The following is a 21864-nucleotide window of genomic DNA, read 5'->3' on the forward strand; positions in this document are numbered from 1 at the left end:
GGCTTCCTTTTCATCATCCTATGAATCAGCATCCCTTGACCCTTAATTCTTAGGAAACAGCAAGCATATTTTTTTTTCTTAACATTGCAAAAGAATTCGGAGATCTCTCTGCCTTGTTAAGGCCAGATGATATGATAGTTGGGTGAGACCCTGTCCTGAAATTACCATTTCCACCACACCTGGGCTTAACCTTGCTTTGTCCTAGGCTGACCTTGAACTCAAGAAACTATCTGCCTTTGCATCTTTCTGACAAGCTAGCTTGTAGTGTAGCTGCCTTTGTTCCTTTAGATTCATGAAGCCCCTCATAATTCATATTGCATTTTTATATTTTTGCCTAGTTGAGAAATTATATATTTTTAAACTCATAGTTTTAGAGTTCTTCTCTACAGCCTTAAAGGCCTGTCCTGAAGGTCCCAACATCTACCATTTTGCTGAGACATAGACACACCCTTGACTCCTGAACTCATGTCTCTAATTATCATGAAGTCATTAACATTAACAAGGAGGGCATCCCACAGAAGAAAAGAGTCTTCCACTGCTAGTACTGGTTCCAGAAATATGTATATTACTATGCAAACAAGCTTCATGTCCACAACAGCCATCAACACTGGCGGAGGCTCACACCAGGGCTCTGTCCCAGAGCAGGAAGCATGTCACTGTGTCCCCACCAAGACCACACTGGGCTCAGCATAGAAAGGCACAGATTTGTTCTGAAAAGTATGAGGCAAATGAAGGACCATAATAAAGCTCAAAACTAGAGAAAAAAAAGCGCCTTTGATTTTATCCCATGGATGGTGAGGATCCACTTGAAATCTATTTTCAAAAAAGATTCATCATCATCATCATCATCATCATCATCATCATCATCATCACTTGTATATGTGAGAAACGGCTATATGTGTGTACATGCCTGTCAAGGCCAGAAGGGTGCATAGTGAGATTTCTTGGAGCTGGAGATTTCTTGTGTGTTGTCAATGAGCTTTAATTCTCTGGAAGAGTAGGAAACCCTTACATTTAAGCCATCTACAGCCTCTTAAAGGATTTTTGATTACAGGAGTAGTAGTATCATTTGAACTGAAATTGAATCTTGTAATAGCATCTTACAGAAGAAGCTGACTAGGGGCAGTGATGCCAAAGAACAGACCACTGCGATAGTATCCAATCTGGATTAGCAAGAGGCAATGGAGTTTGAACTTAACATACATTGCTCCCTTAATATATCAGCCTCAAAAATGAAGTGTCACTTTAAAAAATTAACCTGTAGATTTTATCACTATTCATGTGTTAATTATTGCCAAGTTAATAAGGGAAGAACAGTGATTCCTCTCTCAGTGAATGGCATTATGCACACTTACTATACAGTGGCAGCAATACCACTACTAAAAGAGTAATGTCCTAAGGTAGATATGCCTGGTATGGAGGCAGGAAGTGACTCTGAGTACCCATAAATGATAAAAATAAATGCTTTTGTTATAAGCTACTGACATCAGGACAGCTGGCTATACAGGATCACCATTACAGTACACACACACACACACACACACACACACACACACACACACACAAAGAGAGAGAAAGAGAGAATTTGAGTTATCAAACTAAACTATTGTGAACAAGTCAATTTATAAACTACAGAACAAAGAAAACGAAAAGCCAATATCACCTAATGTTAACCAATATTATCTGTCAGATATCTTTAGCCAAAATAGCCAAGTAACTGAAATAAAAACAGTATCGAATGAGTGAATGGAGGTTTGTGAGATTCTGTAAATGATAATGGTTGAAAATGTCCCATTTTGGTATTTAGACATAGTGCAGCTTCTCTGTGCTTCCCAGTCTCCTAAGGCAGATGGAAATGCAAGCGTTCGAGTCTTTGGAGGATGTAAACAGTAATGTTAACAGAATGAGGATGCAACGCCACAAAGTGTTAGGGTCACATTGCTGTGCCCACATACCTGTAGTAACAGACTATAATAGGACCTATGACTATGAAAGAGTCCCATGTATTAAAACACCTGCGTTTTGCTAACTTGAAGTTCCCTTTCTTCTGGTAAAGGCATCCTAATATTGTTCTGCTTCGACATCACATATCCATTATCTTTCCCATTACAGTATAATTTTCTACCATTTAGAAAATGTTTAGCCACCAGAACCTTTCTCACCAGACTCTGCCAGAGCCATTTTGATGACATACCCTGTACCCAAGAACAAATGCCACTGAAGCGTTCTTCTGTACTTAACTGCCAGGAGCTATTTCTTCAGTTAGGGGAAAAATGTTTGCACAGGCATGTGTTGCAGGGGCTGGGAGAGCTCTGGAGATATAAACCCATATTCGGCAGAGATTCTAGCCAGATCTACTTAATTGAGTCAGAAACTGAATCCTGAACGATTAAACTTCAAAGTGAAGCTGAAGGCAGCATTAGACTGATAAGGGGAAGAAATAGCTGCCATATCTAGGAGAAACATCTTAGAGGCTTTAGTGGAGGGAGACGGCTTATTAAGAAGTTATTTTAAGGACTGACAGCACCTTCTTGAGGTCTTTGGGGTGGTGCCTGTCTCTGGAGGTTATCGAGCAGCTGTGCTTGAGATAATGATCACACTGACTTTAGCATACTCCTGTCTTCCAGGAATATCTGTGGCAGGGTGCGGCAGACAAAATACACACAGACACATCTAAAAGCAGGGCCCTAGTAAGACAGAGCATTCCATAGTGGCTTCTCTTCAAATATGTGGAGCTTGAGCTTTGGAATCCTTACTGGGAATAAATCTCACTAGGCCTTTCACAGCTGTGTGTCAACTGCTCCAGAGTTGTGAATTCGCTTAAGGATTTACCACGGTTTCTGATGAGCTTGCTGTATCTATTTCTATAAAAGGATTTCATAGAATACTACACAACCTCAGGATAAAACCTCATAGAAAACTAGGATTGGAAGGGAAATTTCTCAGTTTGATAAAGAATATCTGTAGAGCTTAGAACTATTGGCAAACTTTTAAAATGTGTGTGTGTGTGTGTGTGTGTGTGTGTGTGTGTGTGTGTGTGTGTGTGCCTGTGTTTATGCCTGGGAAGTCAAGAGGCTGATATCCAGTGTCTTTTTCAATGGTTCAAAGGTGTACACTTCTGTGCTTGGCTTTCTTCCTGGGTGCTGGGGATTGCAACTTACATGGTAAGCACTTTGATGAGCTAGCCATCTTGTGAGTCTCTGGTAGTAAAGTGAATGGTAAGCAGTTAAAGCAATCCTCTAAGATAAGGACAAAAAATTATGTTTTTCTTACTACCCTTAGTCACACTATTGTCTTGCCATTAATACTCAAAGCGACAAAAGCCTGGAAAGGAAGGAATCCAGGTGTCATTGTTTGCAGATGCCACTGTTCTTCTCCTTATAGAAAAATTCCAAGGAATCTACAAATACACACTTAGACCCTAGAATCCAGTCAGTCAATACCTGAATATGTATGATAGTTCTTAGACCCAAGAATCCAGTCAGTTAAAACCTGAATATGTATGATATAGTTCTTAGACCCAAGAATCCAGTCAGTTAAAAACTGAATATGTATGACAACACATCAAAACCAATAACATTTCTATATATTAGCAATGTGCAAGAGGGGGACAAGACTGGAAAAGACATCATTTGTAATCACTGAAGAAAATGGAACATCTGGGTACATATTTAAATGAATGCACATGCAAAATGTTTTGAGGCTGTTGAACTGATCATAAAGTGGTAAAAATGCTATTTTAAAATTAGATTATAGTGAGTCATGGATGATGTGTTGAGGTTAGTCCTTCAAATCTCAGTTGAGTAACTACAACCCACTCAAGCTGCTTTTTAAAAAGTCTATGTATCAAACGGGAACATGACAAGTCTCCCTTCCCTTGGTCAACATTTGCCAAGACCAGCAGGATCCCTATAAGGACAGGATGCTGTGCCTGTAAACAAAGGTTCGGAGACTGGCTCTGTCAGTTTTGTGCACAGTCACCTCTGATTTATCAACACTAGGTAGCAGCCTAAGTCCAGGTTTGTATCCATTCTGCTGTAGACTTAGATCTATATCAAAGGGGCTTGGTAGGGTGTGGCCACTCTCAAGATAGTATATATTAGGTTTCTAATATATACTAAATTTAATGAATTATATTTAAAGTATAATTTTGTTATTGATATAAAGTTTAATAAATCATATGTACTTAAATATTATAGATTATAGCATATACTGTATAACATGTGAATGTGAAATGAAATATATAAAGGTTATATACTATTTATATATATATTATACATATAAAACTATCCTATATTGTAGTGTCATATAGTAATAGTGTAACAAAAATGTACTATTCAGGACTTACATCCTATGACTTAAAAATAGGTAGACTCAAATGAGAAGGTGGTCATGGAAAGAATGAGTTCTAACACAGAGGGAGAGAAAAGCTAACTCTCCTTTTAGGAAACCTTCCAGGGGCCTCTTTTTAGCCTTGGTTATTTCTATCAATTGCCCTAGAGGAAGCATAGCCAATTAGGAAAGTGTGGGTTTAGGAGATGGTCAAATCTAGTTCAATGTTTGGTTTGACCACAAATCACTTAATCTCTAATAAGTACTTCTCATCTCCTCCATTGAAAAATGTGTTAATTCCTGTCCCCTGAGGTAGTCCCGAGGACTGGATGAAACAGTCTGTGGAAGGAGGTGCTGGCTGCTGGGCTCTCATTATGCTCTGTGCTTTTGTGACATCTTTGCGCGTGAGCGAACAGAATATGAAGCTACCAGACTAAGTGAGCAGACTCCTTGAAAGTTAGATCAAAAAGAAAACCAGTCCCATAGAATTTTCAATATTTCAGAATGACTCATTGATAACTAAAGAATGTTTAAATTTTATTGTTGATTGTATCTTGCTTTTATGTACCTGAGAATACTATATCAAAACTAATTCAATGTGGGGAAAGGTGATTACAGGAAATTTATGGTTACAATAACTTAACAGGAACATCCAGTTATTAGAGACCATGTTGAGTTGCATTTTGCTTCAGGCATGCCCAATCACTGCTTCCTAACTCATTTGCTTTTCATGGTATTACCTTATCTGACCATTAATTTCATCACATCGCTTAGTCTCTAGAAAACCATTTGGTTTATTTGCTCAAGGACAGACAATCCTACCCTACCAGACTCAGGGAAAATGTAGCCGTTCAGGGGTAAGGAAGATGGATACTTTCTTGTGGATGCTACTGGAATATGTTTATTAAAACCTTTCTCTTTTTCTTGCTGATCCAAAATTTAACTTCTCACTCCTGAATGATTCTGTAAGGTTATGATGAACTGTGAACTGTCTGGTTTCTTTATCCCATTCACACATTCAAAACTAGGCAAATACTCTTTTCACTGAATCCCTCAAGGATAGCCTGCAGATAGCCTCGTGTTTCGCTTTCTCTCCAGAGACTGGCTGACCAACAGTGAAACGCAGAGGCTTGCAAAGGACGGAAATGAGCTCAATCCTGTTCTCTTTAAATGGGCTTATAGTTTCAGCTCATCTCATTCTCAGACTCCATAAAAGGAAGAAAATGACATTAGGAAGCAGACAAATAGCATCCCCTGGTTGCTTTCAAGTCATCCCCCAACATTGCTTCCCCGGGAGCTACCTGACTAGTGATTTATCAAAATGTTCAACTGATAACCCAGCTCTCTGATGACATTTGTGCTTCTCAAACTCAGAGCAGTTGTCAGCCTTTCTCCAGCTGCTTAGAGGCGCCTAGAGATACATACACATATAAATATCAGTGAATATTTGAAAGTGCATTCTTTTATGGTTGGGCTACACAATTTTGGAGTGGGTCTCCGAGTTTAAAGCTGACACCACAACTGGAAAGCTAAACATAACTAGCAGAATTCTCAAGTGGGCATGTGAGTGTCTTCACCATTTGTTGAGACCCCAGGATCCCTGCAGCCTTTGTCTTTCATATCCCTGTTTAGACATTAGCCATTTTAATCCCCTTACTTACTTCCCACTACTCTCATTGTCTGTTCTGTTAGCACATTTGAGAGATGTTTCCCTAGAGTATAATAACAGGTCCAGAGACCAAGCTCGTGTGATCTACTATTGAGTCAGATCCAGTATCTCCAGAAGTGGATGAAAGGGATTCCATTCTCTTCTATGTAAAAATAGTTTAACTCTATGAATTGTGAATCAATTTTGAGAATAAACTAAATATAGGTATAATATATATCAGGCACATATAAATATAATTTTTGAAGTAGGCATAATTTAACCAACTAATCTTTAGTTCTTTCACTAAGCACTTGTGACAGAGTAACTTATTTATGTCTGAGGCCTCTGCAAGGCCTTGGGATTTAATTAGAATTTAGCTTCTGATTTGATTTAAGTTATAAAATACACTTTAGGACAGCTGCGGTGTGCTCCAGGATCTGATTCTACTTTACCTATAACAGATTCTTAAAAGATGAAAAGTGCTAATATTTCAAGCTGATCTCCTTCAGTATATAAAAATTGAGTGTAGAGAGGTTAGGGTTTTTCTAGAGTTCCATCACAGACAATAGCATGATGGGTTGCCTGCATCCTGGGTACCTGAATTCTGGCACACAGTTCTTCCCCTTTGACCATATAACTTCCTTGTTGACCTGTGATTCATTGTGTCCATGCTAGACATGTGGTGTTTGTATTTATGCCTTCCTCTCACCACCACCCCAGAGTTTGACTTTAAATCCACTTAACTCATTCTCTACACGACTAATAAGCCAGGTGAAGGAAGACAGATAGTGGCCTCCATTGTCACCATATTTGCTGTGATCAGCAGGAGGCAGGGAGCCTGGCATATGTCATCCAAACCAATAGAATGAGTATGATCTCAGAGCCATTGGTAGTCTAACAAAGGATGAACATTCACTCAGTCCAGAAAAAAACTGTTCCTCTTCTTAGATAATTTCAGTTTTATGGATCCTGGAAGCTCAGTACAATCATTTCTGACTTCTCTTCTTTCAGGATCGGCCACCCATGTTGTGTTGAATTCATGGGAATAAGAGAAAATTATGTCGTGGGTAGATTCTAGCTCCTGGGTGCTGGCTTTGCCCTCATGTATTCTCACCCTGAACAGACATTCCACACAAAAGGGAGACTCACTTTGTTATCTATTTACTAATTATCTACTCTGGCTATTTTCCTGATCTTCTCAATACCAATGAGAAATACAAATGTACCAAATGTTCAAGGATATGCTACACTGTCATGTTAATTACTGGCTGTTGAAAAATTAAAGCAAGTGTTAATAAATTATTGCCAACTGTATAATTTAAACAGCAAAGCTTCAAAAAGTGTATTTAGAGATTTAGTTGATATAAAACTAGACAGAAATATTAAGGGCTACAGTGGTCTCCTCTTTGCATTTATTTAATTAGGAAAGAAAGGTATTGCTCTCAGGGTAGATTGATACTCTTGGAAATGAGTGGTCAGTCTGGTCCACGGAGTAGGTATCTTCTTATAGAAAAGATGGGGTGGCTTAAATGGATGAGATGAGAAAGGAAGGTATATGCTCTTAGCCAAGTCTGATCTTTTGGTTTTTTATTATTTTTTGTCAAGTCTGTAATGAAAAGATTCCAGAGTCCCTAGAACTATAACAACATTTATTACTTCTTCTTTTCCTTACCACACAAAATATCAAACAAAGCTGAAAGCTACTTAGACTGGCTAGGACACTTAGTTGTTTGGGCTAAAAAATCTTCATGAGATGCAATTAAAAATTATATTTCCCAATCTCTCACCTAAAAGTACAAGTAATCATTTAAATTATGATTTAAATGATTAAATTTTCTTGTGTGTCTTTGAGTGGACAGTGGCATTTACACAGATGGGAAAGTGGCAAAACTCCTCATATGAAGCACAGTGGCAGCCCAACACACAAGCGCCTCTGTGCAAAATTGAAGTGTCCAAAGGAAAGTGGATTTTCCATTTAAAATAGCCTTCTGTGTTTTACATATTGCTTCACTTACACTGTTCTAGTGAGGCCTCATTCTGTGTCCTATGAGACCTGCTTTTGAGTTATTGTCCTGACAGCTAAGAAAGGTAGGTGGCAAAGGGTCTTTCTGTTACAATTGTCACAATGTCTACAATTTATGAGGAGCTTATACAAACATCAATGTCTGCCTGATAACTCCTTTCCAGAGGTGTTATAATGAGGCTGGGGAGATTGCTCAGCAGTCAAGATCTGTTGCTGCTCGGCCATAAGAACCCAAGAACTAGAATTTGGATCCCATCACTGACATGGTCCAGCTCACAGATACCCATAACTGCAGCTCCAAACTCCAAGCACCTTCTTCTGGCCTCTGTGGACATCTGCATACACATGTGCAAATTTACTCACACAGACACATGTATACAGACATATGCACATAGATAAAATAAATCTTTAGAAATAAATTCAGGAAAGCATAACACAAATGATGTTTGAATGTTGTTTGTTTTCAGGTCACAGAGATGAAGATGAATGGGCAGGGGGAGGCCTGGGAAAAGGGAGCCCAGATGATTTATTGTGGGAAATTCCTCACATCCTTTTTGCATCTTCTCAGAATACAGGGTTTTTGTTTGAGGATCCATTAGATCTCAGAATATTAATCACATCAATATTCAAGAAAAAGTCAAAACACTTTCCAGAGTCAAATAAAAATTATACAATTGATGCAATTAGTGCAAACAGAGAACTGATTAAGTGCCTTTTATTTTAAATGACAGGTGATCCTGTACTTATTTTAGGTAGACAATTATGTTTCATGTGCAATGGTCATGAGCATGGCTCTTGTTTTCAGTTTATCCCCACACTTAGCCATCCCTGTCATCTCACATGACTCCGAGACCACCATTTCCAGACCAGATGCCTTTTCAGTTCTCCCCTAGATACCTCCACTGAAGTCCCTGACAGGCCTGCCAGCTACAAATATGGCGAACTAAATACAACATTTTTCCTGGAAAACATAGACTAAGGTATTTATCACCTTTCAACAAATTGCGCATAAAACTTCATTCTCAACTTACACCCCCTAGTAGTGTCCCATCAAGCTTCGGATGCTACATCTCAGATGCATTTTGCCTTCTAAAGACCTCCGGGGGGCTTTGGTCCTTCCTCTACCTCCATTCTCACTTGTGGCAGTTAGAGCCTAGGCCATCTCCTATCAAGACTCCTGTACTAAGTTCTTTACCTTGGTGTTGGGTTCTTGAAGCATTCCTTTTTTTTTACAGTCATAAAGTCAGTGCTTAAAATTCCCAAGGCTCTTTACCTCTCTAAGAATAAATAGACCATAGCCAATGAGGCCTTCTGTTTGGGCCTCCTATATATTTATATGAAAATCAACTGTGTTTAGCTGGGGAAGGGGGAGTTAAATAAAGCAGAAAAGAAGAAGTCACAAGAAAAAGACTTGCACATCTCATATGCTTACCTATTGTCTCCCGGAAAAATATTCTCCAACCACTTGCTGTTTGAGAAGAATCTGTCTTGAATATCAGGGTCAGGCTGTTATTGGTGCTCTTAATAGGTCGTGGAATCGTGGAACCACAGAACTTTCCGAAAGATCGATTTCCAATGCTGGGACCATCAAAAACCTCCAGGAAGTCATATGAGCAGAGGTTGGAGGGAGCCACATCAAAATCATTGAACCTGTAAAAGGCACCTGGTTATTACTTATGTCTTACTTATGTCTTCTTTTGTTAAACTATACCTGTAGTTCTTGTAATAATAAAGTAGAAAAGCAGAAACCTGACAACCCAGTACTCAAGCTTCGCTTGGAAAGGAATCTTGTAAATAAGACATTACTAATGGACTGAAGCCGGTATTTCTTGGGTAGCTATTATAACTAATACCTGTAGTAAGAACTAGGGATATAAAAATAAAAAAGATACAGTGCTAGGCTTCATGATAATCTGGCTTACGTTCAATAGAGTTCAATTTTTAGATATCACAATTGCATATATACATAATGCATTTTAATCATAATTTTGAACCTGACTGATCCCTATTGTCTCTCACCCACCTTTCTCCTACTGAACCCCTTCCTGTTTCCATTAAGTCACCCCACTACCTTCATGTCCTGTTTTGATATCCTCTATCACATTTAGGGTACGTGTTTTTGATATCCTTTACACATGTCCTGTTTTGATATCCTCTACACATTTAGGGAGATTAGTGTTTTAACAAGGGCAATTGAACCTTCAAGAAACCTGACCCCCTTTCAGCATATCTTACCTTGACCTGTGTATAACTCCTAAAATCAAGTTTTGACAAGTTGGTCTATGTTATCTCCTCAATAACATGCTAGATACTTTCAGTCTCACTGAACATATACTCTTTTTTTTTAATCTTGTGTTGTATTATCATGTCACTTATCAGTGACACTGTTGTTTTATTCTTTATGGGACAAAAGCTAAGACATATGGAAGAAACTCTGGTTTCATATAACTTGGTTGTGGTTCTTCCAGTCTCTTGTCTTCTTCTTCTAAAATGATCATGCAAACACTGAAAGTAAACCTCAGAGTTCATAAACTACCAGTCACAAATAGGGGACAGAGTAGGTATTGTCACAGCTTGTCAAGCTTCTATGTAGAAAATTCTGTATTCTCATCAGCTATCATCAGATTTCATATCACATGCTAGAAGTTTCAGGTGTCAGTGAGATTGAAGAGATAGAAATAATCCATTTTAGAAATAAGACTGGCACTTTATACTTCTGTATAATGAATGGGGCTGCATTTTCTTTAGCAGTCTTGCTTGAAATAAGTAGAATTAGAAAGTTAATTTACAAGTGACATATCTGTGGTGCTTTGAATATGTTTGACACAGGGAGTGACACTATTAGGGGATGTGGCCTTGTTGGAGGAAATGTATCACTGTGGGGGTGGGCAATGAGACCCTCCTCCTAGCTGCCCCTGAGTCAGGCTTCTTCTGTCTGCCTTCTGATCAAGATGTAGAACTCTCAGCTCTGTCACCAGCACCATGACTGTCCAGATACTGCTATGCTTCCTACCATGATAATAATAGACTAAACCTCAGAACATGTTAGCCAGTACTAATTAATGCTGTCCTTTATAAGAATTGCCTTGGTCATGATGTCTCTTTACAGCAATGGAAACCTTAACTAAGACAATATCACATAAAGCAACAATTTAGAGTTGATTTAATTAACAAATAAAAATAAAGTTTATGGAATTGAGTTTATCTTCAGGAGACAAGAGGTGGTAAAAGTCATTTAGGACATCGGCTTTGAAAGACAGTAAATGAGAATCCAGATTTTTACTCTTCATTTAAATATGTGTTACTTTGGAGAAGATGTGAGACCTTTTGAGACACATATACAAGTTACATGTATATATCTCATGATGGTTTTAACAGTACAATAAAACATTCAAGTAAAGTGTTGAGCAAAGCTTCTCGTGTACAGTAAATGTTTAAAATGGCAATTGTTTGCCCTAACTCTTTATATCTTCTTTGATTTTAAGAAAGGCTTGTAACTTGACAGCTATTGTAAGAAACTCCTTGACAACTGTTGAGAAATCACAAGGACTGTTTTTAACTGGTGAAGCTTCTATTTTCACCTCAATCTCCACTGGATTGGGTGGAGGGTGGAGGCTTTACACCTTCTGCCTTTCTCTAGATTCCAGCTAAGCCACCATGAGAACTCATCTCTCCAGCAGCAAGGTAGCTTTTCCTGTGAACAGACTAGAAGGGATTTTCTTAAGTAGATTTTTTTTTTACAACATACCGAAGAATTATCACTCTGTTGCTTCTAACATGGAGGCTGTAGACACAGTAGACATTATTGGGGTAGTTGGTATATGAGAAGGAAGGACTCTTAAGGACCCCAGAGGATACATTGTAGATTCCACCACAGGCTGGAACAGAAGACAAGGGAATGCACAGAGGTAGGTTATTACAACACAGGCACATCATTTGGGGATAGCCTAAGCTATTATTTACTGTCTCCTAACAGAGTTCATATTGATTGTTCTACAGATGACATAAACCTCCTTTATTGTGTTTATAAATAAATTTGACTTCTCCAGGGGAAAGCAATGTAGAAGAATGTTTTAAAGCACGTTTTTGAAGGAACTAAATCCAAGACAAACAGTGTGAGTGGTAACAAGAAAGAAGACTCCATGGGTTGGGACGTGTCTGTCCCTTCACTCTAAATGACAGGTTGACAGAGAGATGACATGGCAACTGGATGCTCAAAGATAGCAGGTGGAACCCTACTTGTGCTCTGTTCATCGGGGAGACTGCAATGCAGAAATCTGAAACAACATGGATTCAGTCCTCTCTGGTGGGAATAAATACTCACAGGGTCAAGTGTGAGAAGTCAGTTACAGTCAGTCACAGTTACTTCTGTGGGTCAAATGCCTCGCTCTTGGGTTCTACTGATTGTATTTAGTTGTGAAATTAGTAAAGTTTATACTTACACAAATTTTTGTTATTTGTCTTCAATAAGCTGAGGATATTTGGTCCACTCCCTGTTCTAACTCTAGCCATTAACAGCCCTTTGCTATATCCCATAGTCAACAATGTAATCACTATAAAATATAATAATGTTTCATTATGACTATTAAGGTATTGTTTTGACATAGATTTCATCTGGGAATGATCAAATAGTCCCACCTAATGCTGATATTCTTGTGAGGGTGTTTATTTGTTTTAGGATTCTAAAATTATAGAAAGCTTGTATATTTTGATTCTGTTTCTATGGTTACCAATGAACACACTTCACTAACATATCTCTAAGATTAGACAAAATTTGTGGCTGTTATTTAAGGCTTTTGTTTATTTGGTTTTGCCTCAACTCTGTCCATTTACTGGGCAAATTCTTTTCTATGCCAAAAGTCTTTATGCATTCAGACCCCTAGATATAGCTCATGAATTAAATGACAGCTTGGGTAGCAACTGCTCTATTTTACTTGAGGTTAATTACATGATCTCTGAAAGTTTATCAATGCCCGAACAACTTCCATCTCCACACACTGCCAAGATTTGAAACCAATAGCCACAATATTCTTAAAACAATACTTAAAGGGGAGGGGGGACTTAACCATGTTTGTTTTAGAAAACTAAGGGATAAACAAGCAGAATATATATCAGGGGCTTAATTATCCAAATTATTCAATTAGTTAATTAATTAACTAAAAGAATAAAACAAATTCTCTTCCTTTTCATCCAAGAGCACAATAGAAGATGCATTTTATTCTGTTGATGCAATCTAGCCTAAAAAGCATCAGTGAATCATTCTTTTAGTCACTGTTAGTCAGGAACCAGGCACCAGCTACTGAGAACAAATCATGGGACTCTTTTCATGCATAAATACATGTTTGTATTCTCTGTACATGGAAGAAGTACTTTATTTGAAGAGAAACTACTTTATTTCCTACTGTTAGCCATTCATGTTGTTAAGCAAAGACAGAACAAACTCAGGAATGGTTTTGTGTGCTTGTCATTGAAGTGGCCATGTAGGATAACATTCTGTCAAAAAAATCAATCTCAAATCTCTGTTTTACGTTCAGAGGGCAATTTTAGCCAAATTTCAGAGAAGAAATGTCAATTTTTGTTTTATTTTTTAAAAAATATATTTTAAAATGTATGCACATACGTGTATGTCTGCTTGTCTGTATGTGTATTACATGATGCAGTACTCACAGAGGTCTAAAACGGGCATTTAAGCTGCCATGTGAGTGGTAGGAATCAAACCCAGGTCCTCTGAAAGAGCAGCAGGCACTTTTAGCCACAGAGCCCTCTCTACAGCCTCCAATGATTTATTTTAATGAAAAATAACTACTTTTGTACCATGTGCCTAATTAATCATTCTTAGCCTTAAATTTTCTGAACCTTCAAGTAGGAGACATATGATGAATAATGACAAAAACTACTTATGTTAATTACAAGAGACAAGAAAAGTCCAAAGGACAGCAGCACAGTTACTCACTGATGGCTCTGTAGGAAATCTTGAACCCAAAGTCTGTGATGGATGAATCAGAATAGAAGTTGAGCAACACTGGGCCGTCCACAGTGAGGGGACGCAAAGCTTCAGAACCACATATGGTCACAATAGGAGTGGAAGAGAGGTTATGACCTTTGATGATATGCAAGCCATCATAAACACAGGATCCGGTGATATGTGAGCGATCTATACAGAGTACACAACGACTAGCATTAGAGCAGAAATGCAGACAAAATACTATTCTGTAACTGATACAGAAATTACAAAGAAAATTAGGAAATGGTTTTCTATATGTAACTTCAGCTCCACATGAAATAGTTCCCAAAGAGACAAAACATGGGCAGACAAGAGAAAGCAGACAGAATTCCATAATAGGTAAACTCAGAATTCCCTTCCTATATGGAAACATTCTGTTTACCCAGGAATTATCAACCAGAGGCAACTTGTCTCCTAGGGAATATGTGATATGATATCTGAAGATAATTTTTGATGTCACATTGGAGAACAGGATAGAGGCCAGAGAAGCTGTTAAACAAGCTTGAATACACACAGGACCATTCCAAAACACTGAGACCACACACACAAACAAACAAACCCTAAAACCATGCAGCCCACAATGTCAACATTGCTGCTCTTAAAAAACAACAAACAACAACAACAACAACAACAACAACAAAAACCAACCAAAAACCTTTACACAGCTTCTGGATAGAGATAGAGTGACCCTGAGCAGAAGATGAGGAATCCCTTGATATTTACTGACAACCATTTCCAATATTCATGCATAACATCAATTTCAGGGCTTTAGTGATTATAAATTTACATTAACATTGTCTTCTAACTTAAAGAAAAGGTGTATTCTATCTCCCCTCCTGCAAGACAACATAAAGCAGCTTCCAATGGAATTAAGAAGATGTTTGCTGTGTTTATGCATTTGTTTTTGTAGGTGTTCAACTCTCAGAGCATCATAGAAACACAATCATTATAACCTGATTTTTATTGACATAAAGCAACAGCATCTGTAAGTAGGCAGTCCTCTAAAATTTTTTACTAATGCACTCATGAAGTTATAATGGGAAAGTTACCATTTCATGTTCAGTCAACGTTTTTGGGCCAATAAATTCAGCATTCTTGTAACTAAACGTTGTAAATGATACATCATTGTACATAAATATTTGAAGTTTCTCATTTCTTAGAACAAATGTGTAGAGTTTGAGTTACTAAAACTGAGGCAGGAGTGTTTTCCAGGCTCTTTGACAAAGTATTCCCAGCTTACACACCCAAAGCACTTGGAAGATTTGATAGTCTTTTCAGTTCTACATTCTGACCATCCGATGGAGAGATCTGTGTCCATTGGCAATCAATCCCTATCTCTCTGTTCTGTGGTCTTGGCCCCACGAGACTACTTTCTCTGTGTGTGATTTTTTTTTTTTTTAATTCTAGACTACTTTCACAAATCAAATCACATAATATGCAATGTTTTGTGTTTGATTTGTTTTATTTAATCAGCCACATTGGCTATAGAAATTTCTTTAGTTAGCAAAAATGTCACACAATGCAGGAAAACATTATCAGTGCTGGATTTGATTCTTGGTCTTACATTAGGTCAATGTGCCTGCTGTTTATGTATCCTCTCAGACTTGAAGATACAGAAATATGTTGCTATAATTACAGATTAATTGAAGTTTATAAATTGGTGATTTGTGAGAAAGTATAACTATGACCATGAGTAGGTAAAAACACACACTGACTTGAAGGGATTTCTGTTCTTGTCTTCACTAAACATCTAGTGTGTATTAGCAACCACAGCCTGCCCCACACTAACAACTTTACTGGACAAACAGCCCTGGTTTGGAGTTGAGAAATAAGCAGTGTGTGTGCTTAGAAATGTTGACACTGGGGAATCTGAACATGGGGTATGATGCTCACAGAACACATATGAAAGGATTTCCCATGGTGCTATTTCCTGAAAGCAGGGCAGATCCTAATCATCTACCCACTTACTCATTCAGTACGGATTGGATGTCCATTCTGACTCGTAGGATCACTTCTCTCATTGGCTAGTTTACAGAGATTGTAGGTATGTGCATCGAATATGAATGCAAATGAATACATTAAAAGCTATGGGCCTGACCTCATGGCACAGGCCTGGAATCCCAGCTACTTGGGAGTCTGAGACATTTTGCAAGTTTGAGGTCAACTAAGTCAACTTGAGTGGTTTATGCAGACTCTATCTCAAAACAAAAAGTGAAATAGGCTTGGGGACATAGCTCAGTGGCAGATCACTTGCCAATCTTGGTGTACATCTCTCAGTCCAATCCCCTCTGCTTAAAAGATAAGATGCTCTGTTAAAATGTAACAGGCTTCAGATGCACTTTCTTTAAGCAATTTTATGTGGTGCCTATGTCTTTAAAGTTATTAATTTCCAGTTCTGCATGGAATATATAAAATGGTACTGATGTTCTTTTAAAACCAGAAGGGAGCCAGGCCTATGACCTCAGTTTCTCTGCAGACTGAAGAAGGAGTTACAGGCATGCTTGATTTACATCAAAATTCAAGACCAACTTGAGCAGCTTAATGAGACCCTGTTTCACAATAAAAGTAATGGGTGTGGTTATAGCTTGGTTGTAGAGTGCTTGCTGCCCATGCATTAGGGCCCCAAGTTCAGTCTTCAGTATGGAGATGGAAGGATATAATTTTATTTCCAATTCCATTACATTTCAGAAGATGTTTATTATTATGTTCAAGTGGAGATTTTAGACCACTCTGCCTACATCTCTCTAATAGCTTGATTATTTGTAATTTGCTTGAGATAAACTGAATCCTTGGATATTATCAAAAGACAAGAGTTGAGTAATGGTAGATACATGGGTATGTAAGTTGGTTCAGCCATTATGGAAAAGAAAGCTGTCTCAAAATGTTAAAAATAGACATATTCTATTATCCAGCAACTCTACTCCTGGGCATACACCCCAAGGAAATGAAGTCAGTGTCGTGAAGACCGATCTATTCCTCCATGTCAGTTGTATGGTTATCCATAATAGCCGAGGCATGAAATCAACTCAAATGTCCTTTGCCTGGTGAATCAAGAGAATGACACAGACAGACAGACAGACAGACAGACAGACAGACATATGAAAGAACACAATGGAACACTGTCCTGTTCTTACAAAGAAGAACATAGTGTAGTTGTTGACAACATGGACAGAGTTCAAAGCATTATGCTAAATGAAAGAAACCATACACAGGAAAACACTGCCCACATTCTCATTTCTCCGTGAAATTTAACACAGCTGAACTTGTAGAGCAGATCACTGGTTACTAAATGCAAGGAAGGAGAGATATCTATCAAAGATAACAATACTTAACCTTATTGTGCAAAAGGAATAACTTCCGAAAATCTGTATAGCATGGGGATTATATTAATAAGAATGCACTATCTACTTTAAAATTGCTAAGAGAATAGATTCTACATATTCTCACAATCAAGATATTGAAGATATGTTAGTAGATATTTTAACTAGCTTCACATAGCCATAATGTATTCCTTTACCAAAACCTTTATTAAAGCCCCATTTCATCACTGTAGATATATGATTTTTATCAGTTAACATCAATTCATTTTGGGAAAGAATGAATATACCTTCCAAATGAAAGGACACAAAAGTCAGGATGACCAGAGACCGAGGTTTAACATCTATGAAGTAGGTACAATTCATGTTGTTGTCATAGTGCTTTGGGAAGTTTGGAGAGATGATGTCACCTGTAGAGCTATTGAATGTACGTCCACATCCTACAGAAGAATAAAAAACCATCATCAGGATATTTATTATCATCTGTAGTGCCTATTTCATAAAAAATATGGCTTCCATTTCCTGAAGTCTCTAGACGGACTAGAGACTTCAAATGGAAGAAGAGCATCAAGAGAATGAGTCTTTGATTCATAAGTCAACATGTGTGCAAAATAAAAACATTTTAGAATATCATGAGGGTGCTAAGTAGTAGATATTTTGCCACACAATACACTTCAACTCTCTTAATATTTTTAAGAAGATAAATTATCAAAGATTAAATATAGTTCAAAAGAAACAACAGATGACATCCTCTAAACTAATTTCACATTCTAGTTTTCCCTACCTTTGCCTTATCAAGATGTAGGGATAGAGAGCCATGCCTGTATCTCACTGACTATTGAAGGAAGGATATTCCTTCAGAACTGGGTGGCTTTCCAATGTTTTTTCTTCTGGGGATCCCTATCAAACCAATCTTGATGTGGCTCTCCAGCTACTCTTACCCCTTCTTCCTCAACAGTTTAGATTCCATTGTTACTTACGGCTAATGATGGATGCAGAGAAGCCCTGGGCTGGTGTCTCCTCAGATTGGAAGACAGCAGTGAAAATGTTTCCTGATGTGACGATGGGACTTGGAACCACATCCCCACAGCTGGTGGCTAACAGGGTATCATTGGTCTCTAACCTTCCTTCCCAGACCTGTTGGAGTCAAAATCATGACTTAGTACTAACAGTTTTCACCCATCATTATTTTACCACATTTAGGCTTGAAAAATAACTGCATTCAGAATCTAAATCTTAGGCTAGAACAAAGAAGTAGGCTTCAGGCATAAAAATGACTTTGGGCTAGGACACGGTAGTAGGCTCAGATATTTTGCTCATCCTGATAAACCCTTAGAAATAGTAATCATGGGACTTTGTTTATTGCCTTGCTTGTTCTTTGACTTTTTTTGTGTTTGTCTTGTTTGTTCCTTGACTATTTGCATCTATTGTATTACTAGACCCTCAACTTAGAACTGACCTTAATACTTGTATGTAATTAAAATGGTATAAAAGCAAAAGGGAGTAGCAGAGATGGAATAGGGGATTTATGGGGGGAAGGGGATAATATTTGAAATGTAAATAAACAAAATATCCAATTAAAAATTACTAACAGCTGAAAAAATAACTGCATTCAATAAAAAAACGTAAGATTAAATAAGTTACATGCAAATCTGAAGTATTTTTTTTCGAGGATAATTTTTATACCTGGTTTTTGAGTGGTTTATCTTATTCTGGTTGTAAGATTGTGTTTGGTTTTGTAGAGCTGGGCAGAGATGTTTTAGGGATCAATCCAGTTAGTTCGGATTGGCTGATTTTAGATGATTTTTACCTTCTACAAGGGCATTTGGCCCTGAAAGTAATCTCATCTGGTTTGGTAGGAAGTGACTAAAGAAACTGAGTCAAGGATGCTGTACACAGTGCCTTCCAGAAATCTTAGGGCCTGCAGGAGCATACCGATGTCTCTTAACCCTATCTGATACTGGCTATTTCTGTTTGCACTTTTGATTTTTGTCAGCCTTGCAATAAATTTATCAATATTATTGACTTTTTTGTATCGTACTTCTGTTGTCATATTCATAGACTTCAATTGTCATCATTATTTTTCTTGACCGTTGGCTTTGACTTTATTTTAAAATGTACACAAAGTCTTTAGTGTTATCAATTCACTTTTCAACAGAGTTTTTGCCCTAATCTAATATTTGAATGGCCTTATTTTCATCGATTTTCTTCTATGTGCTTTTGAACTTCCTCTGAGACTTTATCTTTTTGATTCATGGGTTATTTTAAAGTGTTTAATGTCAGTATATTTAGAGATTTGAGGAGGTCTTCTTTGCCAAAATCCTCTCTGAATTTTCATGCCTGACCAATGGCAGTAATGAAAGGTTCTCTGTCAAGCCCGTGTGTACCTTCCTCTTATCACTTTCCCACAGCCAACTGTGTTTCAGTCTCTAAAGTGAGCTGCTGTACTGGGCTTATGCCCTAGAGGCCAAGTACAGTCTCACACAAAGGTGCATTCCTAGCCAGGCACCTTCCCTGGGAGGTCTCTTTTTCAGCAGCCCCTAACCAGAGGCATTCCCAGTCACCTTTGCTAAGACCTCTCTGTGAGGGGAAGAGAGGGAGTTGGAAATGTTTTCCTCCACTCTTAACTCAGTACTGAGTATTTTCTGCCTTCATTTGGGGCTCAAATGGTCATATATCAGTCCACCTCCATGGTGATCACTGGACCCTTACCAGGTGTTTATCTAAAAATAAGATGAGAAGAGCCCATGTTTTTGCCCCTTTCACCTCTTGATTGCACCATTTCAGGAAGCTATTAAAGGCTTGATTTTTGCATTCACTCTGGCTGGTTGTTTTTGTTGACTGCTTGCTCTGATGTGGGGAAGGCCAACTCTTTCTCTACCATCACTTTGTAATTTGCCTTTATCCTTTATCCCATCAGAGAAAATATACTCTCTGCAGTTTAGGTCTTTGATTTGTTGAGGGTGTCTTTCTTTCTTTCTTTCTTTCTTTCTTTCTTTCTTTCTTTCTTTCTTTCTTTCTTCCTTCCTTCCTTCCTTCCTTCCTTTCTTTCTTTCTCTCTTTCTTTCTTTTCTTTTTTTTACTTTTTTTATCTTAGCATGTGGTCTGTCCTGGTATGTGACAAAGACATCTGAAATGTATATGCTGCTGCTGATGTATGGTTTCTTTTGCATCTGTCCATTGTATCCTCATGCTTCATGGTTTCTGATCTCACTTGCACCCTGGTGAGTTGTCCACATGGATGTCCTATGAGTTACTGAGGACAGCAAGTGTGGAAATCGTAAATCAACTGAAAAGCTGTCTTTATAGCTCTATCTAGTTTTTGTTCTTATCTTTCCTGGCTCTATTTCCTCATGAATGAACATTTAGACTCATTTTGTCATCCTGGTAAACTGATTGTTTTATTCTACAGCAATTTAATTTGGCTTTGACCTCCATTTTAACAGGTGTTAATATGGCCAATACTGATTTTTTTTTAAATAATGTTTCCATGTTTTAGCATTTTATTTTCCTTTATCCTATCTGTATGGGCTCCAATAACCTGCCTATTTTACTTGGTATAACTAAGTTTTTTAAAATACACACATACATATACACACACAGGTACACATGCATACACATACACTAACACACACAAACACATGCACACAGGCATTCATGCACATGTACACACATGTGCACATGTACACGCAAATACACACATGCACATTGTGTCTTAATCTTTCTGCTTGCATTCTTCTTTCTTCCTCTACTCCTTGATCCACTATGTCTTTTCCTTGATCATATATATATATATCATGTATGATTGCTGAAATTTATTATATATTATATTTTTATATTTATTGTATGTAAATATATGTATATATACATATATATGCACACACATGTATATGTATATGCATATGTATATGTATATAAATAAAACATGTATGACTACAGAAATTTATACCACCATTCACACAGGGCCATTTTGAGGAGAGTGTGAGTAGTTGCCTTTCCCACTTTTCATTGTCAGACACCATTATAGTCTTTTGTTTAAATTACTAAATATAAGCCATGAACTTATATGGGAAGGTATGGTTCTAACTGATGCACACATTTCTGCTCAGTTCTTGGTTCCCACCTTTTTCCTTGTACTCCAAGGTTTCGCCCCACACCATTCCATCTAGTTTAAATACATTCCCTTAAACAGTCTTTAATGGGAAGTACCTTATGGATATTTTTTATTAGCTTCCTTTTGTATGGGAATTTTTAAATTATCCCTTGTACATTAAGACTCATTTTTGAGATGCTAAATTTGTTGCTGACAATTCTTTTATTTCAGAACTTCATTATTTATTTATTTTTTTTACTATCTGTCAGTTGAATTGTTTTCTTTCCTTCTAAAACTACAGTGATAGGACTGTTGGGAATTCTGTTATTGTTCATGGACCCCTAAGATTCTGTTTGTGTTTGATTGCAATTTAAAGTCAATTTTCTCTTCATTGTTCAAAGCCATAACTTCTGCTCTGTCCTCATACTTACTGATTCTGCCCTCTGT

At 37.7% G+C, this 21864-nt stretch overlaps 1 protein-coding gene across 1 annotated transcript in view; it reads right to left on the reverse strand.

Annotated features, from left to right (window-relative positions):
• Cubn (cubilin) overlaps nt 1–21864 on the reverse strand; it is a 206479-nt gene that overhangs the window by 19341 nt on the left and 165274 nt on the right. Inside the window, exons 55-59 of the mRNA XM_034510433.2 lie at nt 18305–18461; nt 17615–17764; nt 13957–14157; nt 11752–11881; nt 9436–9653 (exon numbers count right to left, since the gene is read on the reverse strand). Of these exons, the coding sequence (XP_034366324.1) occupies nt 9436–9653; nt 11752–11881; nt 13957–14157; nt 17615–17764; nt 18305–18461 (856 nt within the window). The remainder of the gene's footprint in view (nt 1–9435; nt 9654–11751; nt 11882–13956; nt 14158–17614; nt 17765–18304; nt 18462–21864) is intronic.

The sequence above is a fragment of the Arvicanthis niloticus genome, chromosome 8 (genome assembly GCF_011762505.2).
Source record: "Arvicanthis niloticus isolate mArvNil1 chromosome 8, mArvNil1.pat.X, whole genome shotgun sequence".
Taxonomy (NCBI): Eukaryota; Metazoa; Chordata; class Mammalia; order Rodentia; family Muridae; genus Arvicanthis; species Arvicanthis niloticus.